The following is a 14,830-nucleotide window of genomic DNA, read 5'->3' as shown; positions in this document are numbered from 1 at the left end:
TGGCTTTCCTGGGGAGTTATACTGGGTCCTTAAAAGCAAGAGAGGAAAAAAATGTAATAGGAGGGAGGAAGCAAGGAAAGAGTGTATATGAACGAATGGGAGGAAGAATGCGAATGAGAAGGAAAGCGATAGAGTGAAAGGAAAGAGTTAAAAGAAGCATCTGAGTGAATGAGAGAGTGTAAATGCCAACTGTAACAGTGAATGAGAAGATATGTGGGAGTAAACAAGAGTGGCAAAGGCACTGAGAAAAGAAAAAGAGTGAATGATAATTGTTGGATTGAATTTAGATTAGAGGGAACGAGGAGAGTGGGAATGGAAGACAGTGCATGAGAGTTTGGGAATGGGGAGAGGTCAACTGATCAGACTGGGCTTTTCAGTATATTAAGCTTAGTTAGGCAGTCACTCTGTACGCAGAAAAATAAAACTCAAGAGAACATTGGTTAAAATTAGTAATTTTGCGTGAGAATAACTTCACTTCCTCATTTGATGAAATTTTATTATTTAGCAATAGTTACAAGAATTAACTAGCAAGCTCCCTTGTGTATTTATCAATGTGATCCCTTCGGAAAGACTCTTCTAAAAAGACATGCACAAATGTTGATGAAGAACACCAGAACCCACTAATGGCTTAAAAATACATGGATTTCTGTATTAGGAAACTCATGAGATTGTTTTTAAATTGACTGATTCTTAAAAATGGCAAAAGTTGTTTCACCATTGTAGAAGGGGCCATCAAAAATAACCTTTTAAAAATTAAAGCTATATGCATTTTACCAAAATATCTTCAGCTAAGCAGTTTACATTACAACAGAAAGATGACAAATTTTCCTTATTTTGCTGTTTATATTGACTTAAATCAGAGCTGCAGCTCGTTTGGACCTCTGAAAAAGACTTCTCAAGCTGGACACCGAAAATCTGAGACCAGTTCTGAAAAATGTAGTTGCATGTCTCTTCGTTTCATCTGTAGTTTTTAGAGAAGGCTTATGCTGGCTGATGCTGTATATTTAAGAGAGAAGGTGGGTGAGGTAATATTTTTTTATCGGACCAACTTCTGCTGGTGGAAGAGACAAGCTTTTGAGCTTCACAGAGCTCTTCTTCAGATCTAGAAAATGTAACCAGCGTGTCACAGCTAAACAGGTGGAACAGGTTGTTAAGCATAAGGGGTTAACACACATTACCGAGGAATATCAAGACTCACAAACCATCTCAAACCACTCACCACATAAAGGGCCAGTTTCCTCCAGGACACAACCGACTTCCTCCAGAAACTCCACAATATTAACAATTTCCCTCAGAACACATTCCTTCTCACCATGTATGTCCCTTTCCTACACACCAATATCCTCACTGTGATGGCATCACAGCCTGCCTAAAGACAATGGACAATACTCAGATATGCACCTCAAAGACGTCACCAAACTAATCCATTTCATTCTCACCCACAACAACTTTACATTTAACACCACACAGTTTGTCCAAACCACAGGAACAGTCACGGGTACTGGGATGGTTTCTCAATATGCCAACCTCTTCATGGGACATGAAGCAAGAATTTCTGGGAAAATGCACCATAAAACCTGTGATATACATTGATGACACTTTCATTCTCTGGACAGATGACCTAACTCCCTCACACATTTCCACCACAACTTCAACAGCCACCATTTGGTTTCTTTGGTGAGACATGTCTACTGGGAAATGGCCTGAGGCCATCAAAATCACTTCACAGTCCATTAAACCATCCGCAGGTGATAATCCAAGTGTGTTCTGCTGCACAGGACTGATCCTGGGCAACATGCAGGCAATTCTCCCTTACTCCAAAAACCTTGTCTCTGAGAAAGGAGAAAGGAATATTTTTCCAATGGTTATGCAAGTGTGGGTGGGTCACCAGTCATGTTTCAATTACTCTAATGCTGGGTGGTCAGGGAAGGTGCATGATACTTGCATCTTTAAGAATACAGGTCTTTTTGAAAAGATGCGAGCACAGATTGGCATATTCACATTGGTGGGGCTAAAATGCAAACTGTGTTTCTCAGATGCCCAGCCCCGCCTTTGCTTCCCTGACTCATGAAACCATACACCTGGCACCAAGATAAGAACAAGGAAAAATTTAATTACCACCTAAGTATATGCAAGATCACAGTGGAGCATGTGTTTGGCAGATTAAAGGGTCAATGTCTTATGAATAGCCTGGATCTCAGAGAGCCAAATGTCCTTGTTACTGCTGCATGTCGTGTTTTACATAAATTTGCAAGGCTATGGGGGAAAATGGTATGGGGGGGGGGGGGACACAACTGATTTTGAACCTGACATGGGCAATTAGCTTCATCAGCAGGTCAGTTTTGTCAGTAGGTCTTAAAACTGGGTGTGGACACATGCAAGGCTGTGCTAACAGAAGACAAGTTTTACCAGTAAACTTTGTAGTGTAGACGAGGTCTTAGAACAGGTGACAAAAACAACCAAATAAATTTAATTGAAATAGCACCTTCAGTCATTAATCTTTGTTGTGACTGCTTATTAGAAACCAAGAGCTATAGAAAGCAAGTTTAAAAAAAAACACTCTTGTATGAATGAAAAAAATGTAGATCTTATCACATATTCCACATTGTACCTGGAACAGCAAGATAAGAAGAAAAATTGAGGAAAATTGAAGTTAACCTATTTCTGCTTTTTGCAGTTCTTCTTTCCAGTAACGTACATAGTCTTACTTTTACTGTTGACAATGTGGACTTTGAAGGGAACCCCTAAGCATACTACTTGACTCATCCAGATTAATCATATAACAATTTGCCTTAGTTGCAGGACTGCTGCTCTTTCTGATCATATTCTTCTTTATTCCCTTTATGTTTCTTCTAGACTGAATAATCTTTTTTATTATAGGCTTTGTTTCAGATGCAGGTAAACTGCTTTGGGAATGGTCCTAAACTCCCTAAAGACTGCATTTCTATTTACTTAGGTCATTTTTCAAGCTCACTACATAGGCCAACATTTTGGTCCTTAGTAATATCCAGCAGATGTCATAAGTCAAACAGGAGCTCTGACAGGAAGCACTTGGAAGGGTGAGATGGAGAAGTTATATTTGTGGAAACATAAAATTAATCTCAATGTTAAGGTTTGGAGTCTGGACACAGTTCCACACTATGCTGTGCATAGAAGAGGCTTAAGAAAATTATTTACTATGTCTGTTTTCCCCCTAGAATCCATTCCTCTCTCCAAGATGCAAAAATTAACATCTTTTTGCACTCTGTTTTGAAGCAACAAGCCTCTGAACAGCTACTGAACTAGGTAGGTGAGAGACTGGAGACATGAATCACTATTATTTGTATTCGTGTATCACCCAAATGTCTCAATTAAAATAGATCCCCATTGGGCTAGACAATGCACAACATACATACAAATACTGCTCCATCCTAAAGAACTTACAACTAAAGAAAGAAAAAAATTCAAGTTGAGGGAAATGGAATACAACATGAATGCAAAATAATGAGGGTGGTGATGGGCAAACATTTTAATAATGTGGAACTAATGATAAGTTATTAAGGTTTAAACCTTGCTTTATTATTTTTAGCCTTGCCTTTTCCCCATATATTTAACCCTAGCCTTTTTCTATTTTTAAAGTAATGTGAGTGGGGAGTGACAGCTCTTGCAGAAGTTGCTAAAACATGCATTAATGTCTTTACTTTCAAGGTTCTTCAAGGCCTACACCCACCCTATCATCTCTCATTCAGTATTAAGAGTTTGACTCCTGCCTGATGCCAGCCTCCATTGCCCACTTGTTATACAGTATTTTAAAACAAGCACTTTTGTGCTTATCTCCTATGCTGCCCCTCACGCTTGGGAGGAGTTCCCTGTAAACATCCTGAAAGCCATTTCAAATCCCTCCTTAAAACTCACTTTTTCTGTGAGTTCTACAAAAACTTGACAACAGATAATGTACTGAGACCATAAGAACATAAGAATGGCCCAACTGGGTCAGACCACAGGTCCATCTAGCCCAGTATCCTGTCTTCCGACAGTGGCCAGTGCCAGGTGCCCCAGAGGAAATGAACAGAATAGGTAATCCTCAACTGATCCTTCCCCTGTCACCCATTTCCAGCTTCTGGCACACAGACGTGTACTGCCTGTGGTGCTGGACGATATTGTCTCATTGCTTCTTTACACTCCCCCATCTGTCTGTGACCATCTCTCGTTTTATACTTAGATTATAAACTCTTTGGGTGAATGCCCATCTTTTGTTCTGTGTTTCTACAGCATCTAGACCATGAGGTCCTGGTCCGTAACTACAGATCCTTGGCATTACAATAACAAATTATTATTATTAAAAAAAAGTTGGATGAATAAACAAAAATAGTGCTTTAGATTAATTATTCCTTCCTTTACTAGTTCTTCAAGCGTCACACCAATTGCCTAAACTCAATCTCACTCAACAATTCAAGGGTCAGAATAATAATAGTTTTGGGGTTTTTTTGAACAGTTGTGGACTGCTTAGAAACTGTAAGGTAATGACAGAAATGAAAGTCTGACGAGGTTACTCTATGCAATACATCCAGGGATTCTCAAACTGGGGGTCGGGACCCTCTCAGGGGGTCACGAGGTTATTACATGGGGGGGGGGGGGTTTGCGAGCTGTCAGCCTCCACCCCAAACCCTGCTTTGCCTCCTGCATTTATAATGGTGTTAAATATATTTAAAAGTATTTTTAATTTATTTGGAGGGGGGGGGTCGCACTCAGATGCTTGCTATGTGAAAGGGGTCACCAGTACAAAAGTTTGAGAACCACTGACACAGATGGTAGTTTTTTATCACTTGGTAATCTGGAGGCTTTTGCAAGATATCATGCCACATCACACTCATTTCATTAACTAAAAATGTATGCCTACTTCATTACAAAGCAAACAGCCTAAGACTACATTCCCACTTATGCATCACTCTTTGAAATCATCTTCCTGTTAAAAATCTTCTAAAAATGTAACTTTTCAAGATCATTCAAAATAGACCAACAATGAATGTTTCAAGTTGATGAATTCATTTTATTTTTTGTTTTAAATCCATTGTGCATAAATATTGCACAGGTTTTAGAATAGTGCTGCAGTACCTCATCACAAAAGGACAGGATATGGACCAAGTTTCTGCCTTATCTCTGAATTTCTTGTCTTGCACAAGTTTAAAAACAAGACCCCTATCATCATCTGAACATAGTCATTTGTCATTTAATTTATTTCCGTCCAGCCATTTTATCGATCTAAGCAAATAATAAGAACTTTATTCTGGTCTGTGATAGAATTATGTCTGTCACAGGCATTTAATCAGAACCAATGGTAATGAAAAGCTAGTCAAATAATGTACTTCTGCAATAAATATAGGTTTAAGATTATTATCAAACTGAAATAATAGCTACTCAAGAGTTTTTCAAGGATCGTTCATCCATTTTAACATTTAGATGCAGTAACATTTGAGATGTGTTTAAAATACTCTTACTTTACAATTCTGCTTTGCATTTCTACAGTTTTGATTGTTTCCATTTATGAGCCAGACTACCAAGAATTTTATTTGGGAACCAATTAAAAAAAAAAAGAGAAGAGAAAAGTTACTTTGCAACATCTACTGGAATGTATTACCAAAGATATCCATAGCTGAGAGCAGAAATTTTGACTTGTATATTAGTAATATAACTGGTACCTCTATATGAGTAAATGATTGTCTCAGTTGTCTTTGGACAACATAAACACAAGAATACAGCAAAGCATTTTCTGCACCACTCTGGCATTTCAGCAGCAGGGGGAGGGGTGCTGCCCTGTTACAGTTCATTGTTTCAATGGAACTGAATTTTCATTTAGGACTTTGCCACAAAATTCTAATGGAAGGGAATAAGAATTGTCTGGACTTTAAAGGTGACTTGATGTTTAGATTTCACCTTCTACATTATGCCTATGCAAGTTATAGAATGTTGTACTTTTTAAAGATATAAATAAATAAGTGTGGGAAAAGGGAGAGAGAATTACTGAACAAATGTCAGGAAATAGAGATAAGAATGGAAAATGTCAAGATGCAAAAAAACAGCAACAGAAGTAGATAAAATGGAGTATGCTGCTGACCAATTTAGAAAAAAGCCAGTACAAATTATTTGCTTTCTGAAAATACTTTTAAAAATACCCAAGGTAAAGTACATGTCCAAAATATATGTATTCTAGCACTTAAGAAGCACATAGAAGTTAACTATGCAGTAGATTATCAACACAGATCTCTTAATCCCATGTTTAAAAGGGGAAGTTTATTTCAAAATCAGACAGGCACTTAACTGGTATCAAACTATGAAGCCTTTCCTCACCGTTACTGCTTGGCAATGCTGTTGACTTCATAATGAGAAAAAGTGTAGCTGGATATAACACAGGCATCACAAGGCTCAACAATACATTAGAAGATCTGGATGTTGCTAATGACATAAGTCTTCTCAGTGACAGCTCAGCCAACATGCAAGTAAAGACCGAAAGACTGTCCAGAGTTGTCAAAAAGGCTGGGCTAACAATCAGTTATGAAGAAAAAAATTCAACGAGAACTCCAGCAACTCGCAATTCTAATATCACTTTGGAAGGCAAAGGAATACAGGAAGTGAATCAACTAGCATACCTTGACAGTAACGTTCAAGCCACAGGGATGTCCAGAAAGAACTAGTATCATGAATTGGCAAAGCAGCAGCTGCATACACTACCTTAAACAAGATTTGGTCATCAAAAATCTACACTTAAAAGATGAAATTCTGAATCTTCCACTCAAATGTTAGTTCTATCTGAACACATGGATATGAAAGCTGGAAATCCAAAAAATACAGATATCCAAATGCCTTTGAAAGCAAATGCCTTAGAAAAATACTAGGTATTAAATGGAATGAATAACAAATGCCGAGATTCATCAAAGTGCAACAGCCCATTATCTCTAAAGGTATCCAGAAAAGATGGTAACAGTTGGGACATATGTTAATAATGAAGCCAGAGCTCGTGCCACAGTAGGAATACCACTGGGCAGCTGAAGAAGGAATGATAGAGGACATTCATGCCATAAGTGATATGTAATAGCATGGGAAAGATTCAGACTTATCCGGAAGTTAACAGACTTCAGGTACTCAGCTCAATCTCAACCTATACACTAAATTTGGAACTACTATTTAATAATCTGCAGGATACACTATACCTATATATGTTTATTTAATTAGTTTTAACATACATTTATTCAGATTCTTTATTTTTACATATTTATTATGTTAGAAAATGGTGAATGATACTTCTTATTTATTAGATTATTACTTTTTTACTTGTGATTTGTGTCAACGAATTGATTTATCAAATCAGGAAGTATCAGAAGTTGAATTTATTGTTTCTGGTTGCCATGTCCTTCAAGACTTTAGAACTAGAACTCATACTTGTTTTTATTTACAGATTGAAAGAGGAAAAGAAGCTTTCCCAATCAGTTTCTCAACTTTGAATGAACTAGTCCTTTTACTAAACTGACTGAATAAATTGAAAAAGAATAAAATATTTTCTGCACCCACTAGAAAGGTGACAGCTGTCAAAAGCTGGTTTAGCACTTCAAACTCTGGTCCCAGGGGCTTAGCCATTGACTTCCACGAGTTCAGTGGTTTGAGTTTCTTTTAAAACTTCGGCAGCAAACATATATTGCTTGATTTTTTTTTAAATTTAACTTTAATTATTTTAGTGGCTCATAGCAAGCTTAGGCCTTAGCATACGCCACCATAAAAATAAACCCTTTTAAAATTGAAATTAACAAGAACTTATTTTAACAATTCTACAGTTAAATTTTTTCATACTTTTTGTTTCATTAAAAATTTTGATATTTTGATCTTTCATTTCAATTCAGGGCAAAACACAATTGTTGAAATATCAGAATTTCCTCTGAGGCAGAAATTCTGATTTTCTCTCAGCTGTAGCTAAACAAGATTGTCCCTTAACCCAGTTAAAAACTATTCCAATTTGTAGACTAAATCTTAACTGTGTTTCATAGGCAGGGTTACGCTAGCATCTGACTGGAATTACTGTATTACAGAGTGGTGCTTGTAAAAGAAAACTAGCTACCACAGGGCTTCCTGGCCCTTTTAGCAGAAACTCTTAACTGTTGCCTTTTTTCCTTTTTATAGTTACTCTGGCTGCTACTGAATTTAATCTTTAACACTGAAGGGCAAAATTCTGAATTTAATAGAGTTAACGACAGGGAATTAGACTGTAAATAGGTTTTCAGCCAGTCTACATTACAGCAGCCTTTATGATGATTTGCTTTAAAAAAAATTAAAACTAGATCTGCTATGATTGGTGTTACAATATTTTATAAATAGCAATAATAAATTTGTAAAAATGATAATATTCTATGGAAAATACACCATGAACTATACTAAAAAAAGTCATGTGATGGCAAGAAAGAAGAGAGGTGTAAAACAGTATTTGGCAAAATTTCAACATTATTTTAACAGATAATACCTAGTCCTGTCATGAGTGCAGGGGACTGGACTAGATAGCCTCTCAAGGTCCCTTCCAGTCCTATGATTAAGTGAAAAAATCAAAGTAAATATTTACTCAATCACCCAGTTTTAACAGCTGGTCAAATACTATTCTATCAAATTATACATTCAGTAAGTATTTTTCTACTATTCAACAAGCTCAACACATTTTTAAAATGTATTAAACAAAGATGGTAGTTATAATTAAATACAACAGCAGACATTATAATACAGTAAAAGCTGCGTTACCAACCAAAACGCTCTAAAAACCAGCATTTCTAATCTTCATAGAAAGTCCAGTTTATAGCCTGGTAGGCACCGGGCTGGCAGGCTCTCTACCTGGCGCTGCGTGGCTCCCCGGAAGTGGCGACATGTCCCTGCTGCTCCTAGGCAGAGGAACGACCATGACGGGTTCAGAGTGCGGAAGGGGGAGCAGGGCTGGGGGTTGGGGCATGGGAGGGGATGTGGGACACAGGTTCTGGGAGGGAGTTTAGGGCGGGGAGCTCGGGGCAGGTGGTTGGGACATGGGAGGGGTTTCAGGATGCCGGGTGGTGCTCACCTCGGGCAGCTCCCCACAAGCGGCAACCTGGCCCTGCTGCTCCCAGGCGGAGGCACAGCTAGGCAGCTCTGTGCACTGCCTCCACATGCAGGCACCACCCCCGCAGCTCCCATTGGCTGTGGTTCCCAGCCAAAGGAAGCTGCAGAGCCAGCACTTGGGGCGGGGCAGCGCACAGAGTCGCACCTTGGCCTTGGAACAGCAGGGACAGCTTGCCGCTTGCAGGGAGCCACCCCAGGTGAGTGCCCCCCAGATCTGGCACCCTGAAACCCCTTCCTCATTGCAACCCCCTGCCCCGAGTCCTCTCTCGCACCCAAACTCCCTCCCAGAGCCCGCTTCCCATACCCCTCCCGTGCCCCACCCTGCACTGCCTGCCGCATCCAAACTCCCTCCCTCTTAGTTAACGGGAATTTTTCACTTACCAGCACCCCACATTTCCCCAACATGCCGGATAAATAAGCTTTTACTGTAGACTGTTTTACTCCTTTTTGAGTACGAGTGTGGTTTGGGTTGGTCGCACAGACACTTCCTAACCTGTGGCCTAAACCTACTAGCCAGTGTGAAAGGATTTGATATTTTTTTAAATACAGACTCCTAGAACTGGTCACAACTAGTTACATATTTTTTTTTTAAAAGTTCTTTTACTTTGTATACACTTGTGTTTAAAAGCCTGAGAGAGTTAGAATGTGAGTTCACAGTTTAGACAGGGCCATAAGGAGAGAGGCCATCTCTGAGGTTATCAGGGCCCAAATAATTTAAGGAATTATAGTAGGCCTGTCAAGGGATTTAAAAAATTAATCACAATTAATCGCTCAATTAAAAAAAAAATCATGATTAATTGCACTGTTAAACAATAACAGAATACCATTTATTTAAATATTTTTGGTGTTTTCTACATTTTCAAATATATTTATTTCAATTACAACCCAGAAAACAAATAAATATAAAGTGAGCACTGTATACTCTTTGATTACAAGTATTTGCACTGTTAAAAAAAACAAAAGAAATAGTATTTTCCAATTCACCTAATACAAGTACTATAGTGCAATCTCTTTATCATGAAAGTTGAACTTACAAATGTAGAATTATGTATAAAAAAATGCATTCAAAAATAAAACAATGTAAAATTTTAGAGTCTGCAAGTCCACTCAGTCCTACTTCTTGTTCAGCCAATCGCTCAAACTAGTTTGTTTACATTTGCAGGAGATAATGCTGCCCGCTTCTTGTTTACGTCACCTGAAAGGGAGAACAGACATTCACATGGCACTGTTGTAGCCGGCGTTGCAAGATGTTTACGTGCCAGATGTGCTAAAGATTCGTATGTCCCTTCATGCTTCAATCACCATTCCAGGGGACGTGTCCATGCTGATGACAGGTTCTGCTCGATAACGATACAAAGCAGTGTGGACCGACGCATGTTCATTTTCATTATCTGAGTCAGATGCAACCAGCAGAAGTTGATTTTCTTCTTTGGTGGTTCGGGTTTTGTAGTTTCCGCATCAGAGTGTTGCTCTTTTAAGACTTCTGAAAGCATGCTTCGTCTCTCTCAGATTTTGGAAGGAACTTCTGATTCTTAAACCTTGGGTTGAGTGCTGTCTTTAGAAATCTCACATTGGTAGCTTCTTTGCATTTTGTCAAATCTGCAGTGAACGTGTTCATAAAACTAACATGTGCTGGGTCATCATCCAAGACTGCTATAACAAGAAATATATGGCAGAAAGCGGATAAAACAGAGCAGGGGACATACAATTCTCCCTGAAGGAGTTAAGTCACAAATGTAATTAACGCATTATTTTTTTAACAAGCGTCATCAGCATGGAAGTGCGTCCTCTGGAATGGTGGCCGAAGCATGAAGGGGCTTACGAATGTTTAATTCTCAATTACTGAGGCTCATTGATATACTTTGCTTTCCATAACCAAATCTCTGTATAACTTTTCATGAGTGATGTACCTGAATATTCAGATTCTAATATCTAAACTGTATTGCTAAATCTATTCACCTAAATTTGGGTTATTGCTGATTATGCACTATATGTATCTTATGACTTTAAAAACAAACATTGTATTTGTGATAATCTAAGCACTATACCCAGATGTACAGACACTCTTTTCTCAACCTGTATAGTATATAATTTTAACATTAGCTTTAATAAATGTTTTATATCTGACACGTAAATACCTTGCAATGCCAGCTATAAAAGTGTCATGCAAATGCCTGTTCTCAGTTTCTGGTGACATTTTAAATAGGAAGAGGGCAGCATTATCCCCTGTAAATGTAAACAAACTTGTTTGTCATAGCAATTGGCTGAACAAGAAGTAGGACTGAATGGACTTGTAGCCTCTGAAGTTTTACATTGTTTTCTTTTTGAGTGCAGTTATGTAACAAAAAAATAAATCTACATTTGTAAGTTGCACTTTCAGGACAAAAAGATTGCACTACAGTACTTGTATGCGGTGAATCGAAAAATACAATTTATTTTGTTTAGCATTTTTACAGTGCAAATAATCAAAAATAATATACACTTTGATTTCAATTACAACACAGAATACAACATATATGCAAATGTAGAAAACATCCAAAATATTTAATAAATTTCAATTAGTATTCTATTGTTTAACAGCGTGATTAAAAAAATAATCATAATTAATCAGTTTTTAATTGCGATTAATTTTTTGAGTTAATCACTTGAGTTAATTGCAATTAATTGACAGCCCTTATTTACAGGTTACAAACAAGTATTTTAAAACAGCACCCCCGAAAAAGCGTGGCATCACATAACACAGGTGCAACATGCTCTTCAGAAGCTGGAGGTTCAGAGTAGTCATTTTCTTGGCCTCTATGCCAAGAGGAGAATGCCATTACCACTGAACGTGCTGGTGGCTTTTTGATACAGACACTGTGTCTCCATTAGACTGAACCATGACTATAATTACAGGTCCCCTAGCCCACTTAACGGCCTTCTGTTATTCTGGGTCAAATTTGAACCAGTATTTTTGATATAAAAACACTGTCTCATTCTTTACCAGTCCCCCTTTTATGTCACTACCTGATAAACCAACAACATGTAACAAAACCAGGCTGGATAAAAATCAGTGATTTTTTTTTAAAATCAGATTTTTTTTTATTTAAATCAGATATTTTGATCAAATGCTTTTAGAGGAAAAAACCTATCTAAAGATAGTTTTAATGAAGATACATTATAGCTCAAAGATATCTCATCATGGAATAGGATTATAAATTCTAATTCTATAGTATGAGACAATATATTCATGTAATATTTAAGAAAAGTTTTGTAAATGAGTTCCAATAGTTCATGGATTAGGGACCCAATTTTATGGGGTTCCAGGGGCTTCTGTATAGATTATGTAGGTTAATCTTTCTATCTACCCAATGGGACTCAGTGCTCAGTCTAGAAGATACCATCAAAGATGCTTAGTTTTGCAGTTCTCAAACCATGGATTTGTGTCTCCAGAGATAACATGCTTGTTAACAGCAAAAACGTTTTTAAATAAATAATACATAGAGGTGAGAAATAACAGACCTCAACCCTATTGTCCCTCTGCAAATTTGTGTACACAGAGTCAATCCCTTACCCCTCTCTAAAAGTGCAAAGTTTCAAAAAGTTCAATGAATAGAAGATTGGTGGGGGGCAGAATAGATCTGGACAAGGAGAAGTCATCTGGAGATAAATGTGAGAACGGAGAGACAGGCAGTAGAAACAAAAGTGAAACTGTTTGAGCAGCATATTCCAGAATGCACTTTTATGTAGAAATCCATGACTAAACCAAATCCACCCTGAACAACACTTTGTTTTAAATATTTGTTTAAGTTATAAACACTTCACAATTAAAAAATCAGTTATTATTACTTAAGAAAGCTTCCAACTTTGTTTTAAAAACAGAACTAAAAGTGCATCAAAATTAACAGCCACAGATGTAAATATAATAGAGAACACAGTATTTACATGGCTGTCAGAAGGCCCAAATCTGTTCAAGCCAGTGTAATTAGTACTAGGTCCTCAGTTACCCACTACAGAATAAGCAACAACTGTCTACTCAGGTCTCCCTACATTCACAAATAAAGAACATATCAGATATTAAACTGATAAGAACAGATATAAGTTAGAAAAAATTTTCACTTCAAGGTCCCAGAAACACAGACACGGTTTTCATCTCGAGGCCAAAACACCAAAAACATCAAGACACTTGATCACGGCCTTGGGTAGACCAAGAGACTACTGACACTTGATCTTAGCTCTAGCTCCAGCAAGTTCCCCACTTTGTTGACTTCACTTAAATTTTCTTCACCAGAATAACCTTGTGAGGTACAATTATTGATTACATGATGGTCGGGGATGGAGCATAGGGAAAACAAATCGACTCAGAAATGAGAAGCTGGGGATGGACAACAGGGGGTGGGTGGATCACTTGATGATTACCTGTTCTGTTCATTCCCTCTGGGGCACTTGGCATTAGCCACTGTCACAGGATATTGGGCTAGATCAGTGGTTCTCAAACTTTTGTACTGGTGACCCCTTTCACACAGCAAGCCTCTGAGTGCGACCCCCTCTTATAAATTAAAAACACTTTAAAATATATTTAATACCATTATAAATGCTGGAGGCAAAGCGGGGTTTGGGGTGGAGCTTAACAGTTCGCGACCCCCATATAATAACCTCATAACCCCCTGAGGGATCCCGACCCCCAGTTTGAGAACCCCTGGGCTAGATGGACCTTTGATCTGACCCACTATGGCCGTTCTTATGTTATTATGCTTTGTACATTCATCCACTCACACATAAAATATGTGGCTACAAAAAATTTTCTGGCAAATTACAGGGCAATAGAATGAAGCCACCCAAGAAAAAAAAAAACATTTAAAAAAAATACTGTTGAAAGCAGTAACAGAGCAAAGGAGGCTCAGAAGGAAAAGGACAAACTAAACCTTCCCACCAGCCGTGGTTTATCAGTAAAAACAGGCAGAAACACACAGGGCACCAAATTCCCCTAAAAACGCCTAACACCCCTATACAGAAACTCACTACCTGCTTGGCCCTAGCCTCCTCTGCCCCTGCTGCCCTCAGCCCGGCGTCCTTGCCCCGTCCCCTGCAATCCTGACCCCAGCGCCCCTTCCCCACAGGGGCGCCAAGCAGCAGTCCCATGCCGACGAGCGAGCCCCCTTGTTCCCCAGGGGCCCAGCCCCATCGGCCTTGCCCCTAGCACCCCAGCCCCTTGCTCCCCACTGCCGACTATCCCCCACTCGAGCCTGCGTGAGCCCTGCCCGCCCCACAGACCCCTCTCCTCCCTTTGCCCGGCGCTCCCCCGGCTCCCGCCGTGTCCTCCCCGCTAGCGCCCGGTCCCCGCCGCACCTGATAGATCCGCGGGGAGGGCTGGCTCCGCTTCAGCCCGCTGCCGGCTGTCCAGCCGTGGACGCAGGCCGCCGGCTGCCGGAGCAGGGAAGCGGCCAGCAGCCTGCGCCGATGGAAGGCGGCGAGAGCCGCCAGGCTCCGCGGAGCTCCCAACAACGCCATCTTGAAAGAAAGAGAGAAGACAGAGAGGCTTGTGGGATACTGGCGGACTAGATCGGGGTGAGGGAGAAGGAGCGAGGGCGAGAGTTCGCATGCCCCCCTCACCTGACCTGGCCTGGTACCGGAAATGGAGCCTGCTCTAGAGTAGTGTTGGTGGGAACCAGGCCAAGGGTTTCAATCCATCTCTCCCACCTCTCAGTGCCATCTATGCTGAGAAACCCCTGTGCCTGCTGCAGAGCCA

At 39.5% G+C, this 14,830-nt stretch overlaps 1 protein-coding gene across 2 annotated transcripts in view; it reads right to left on the bottom strand.

The window, feature by feature from the left end:
• The window catches only part of ABCB7 (ATP binding cassette subfamily B member 7), a 77,034-nt gene extending 62,429 nt beyond the window's left edge, over positions 1-14,605 (bottom strand). For both annotated transcript variants that reach the window (XR_002907705.1, XM_024192886.1), the window contains exon 1: positions 14,431-14,605. Coding sequence is in view for 1 of the 2 variants with exons in the window: in XM_024192886.1 (XP_024048654.1) it covers positions 14,431-14,592 (162 nt within the window). In the remaining variant the exon portion in view is untranslated. The remainder of the gene's footprint in view (positions 1-14,430) is intronic.
• Positions 14,606-14,830: the final 225 nt, after the last annotated feature.

This window comes from Terrapene carolina, unplaced genomic scaffold (genome assembly GCF_002925995.2).
Source record: "Terrapene carolina triunguis isolate 2854851 unplaced genomic scaffold, T_m_triunguis-2.0 Scaffold131, whole genome shotgun sequence".
NCBI classification, from domain to species: domain Eukaryota; kingdom Metazoa; phylum Chordata; order Testudines; family Emydidae; genus Terrapene; species Terrapene triunguis.
This window is presented reverse-complemented; position numbering and strand designations above follow the sequence as displayed.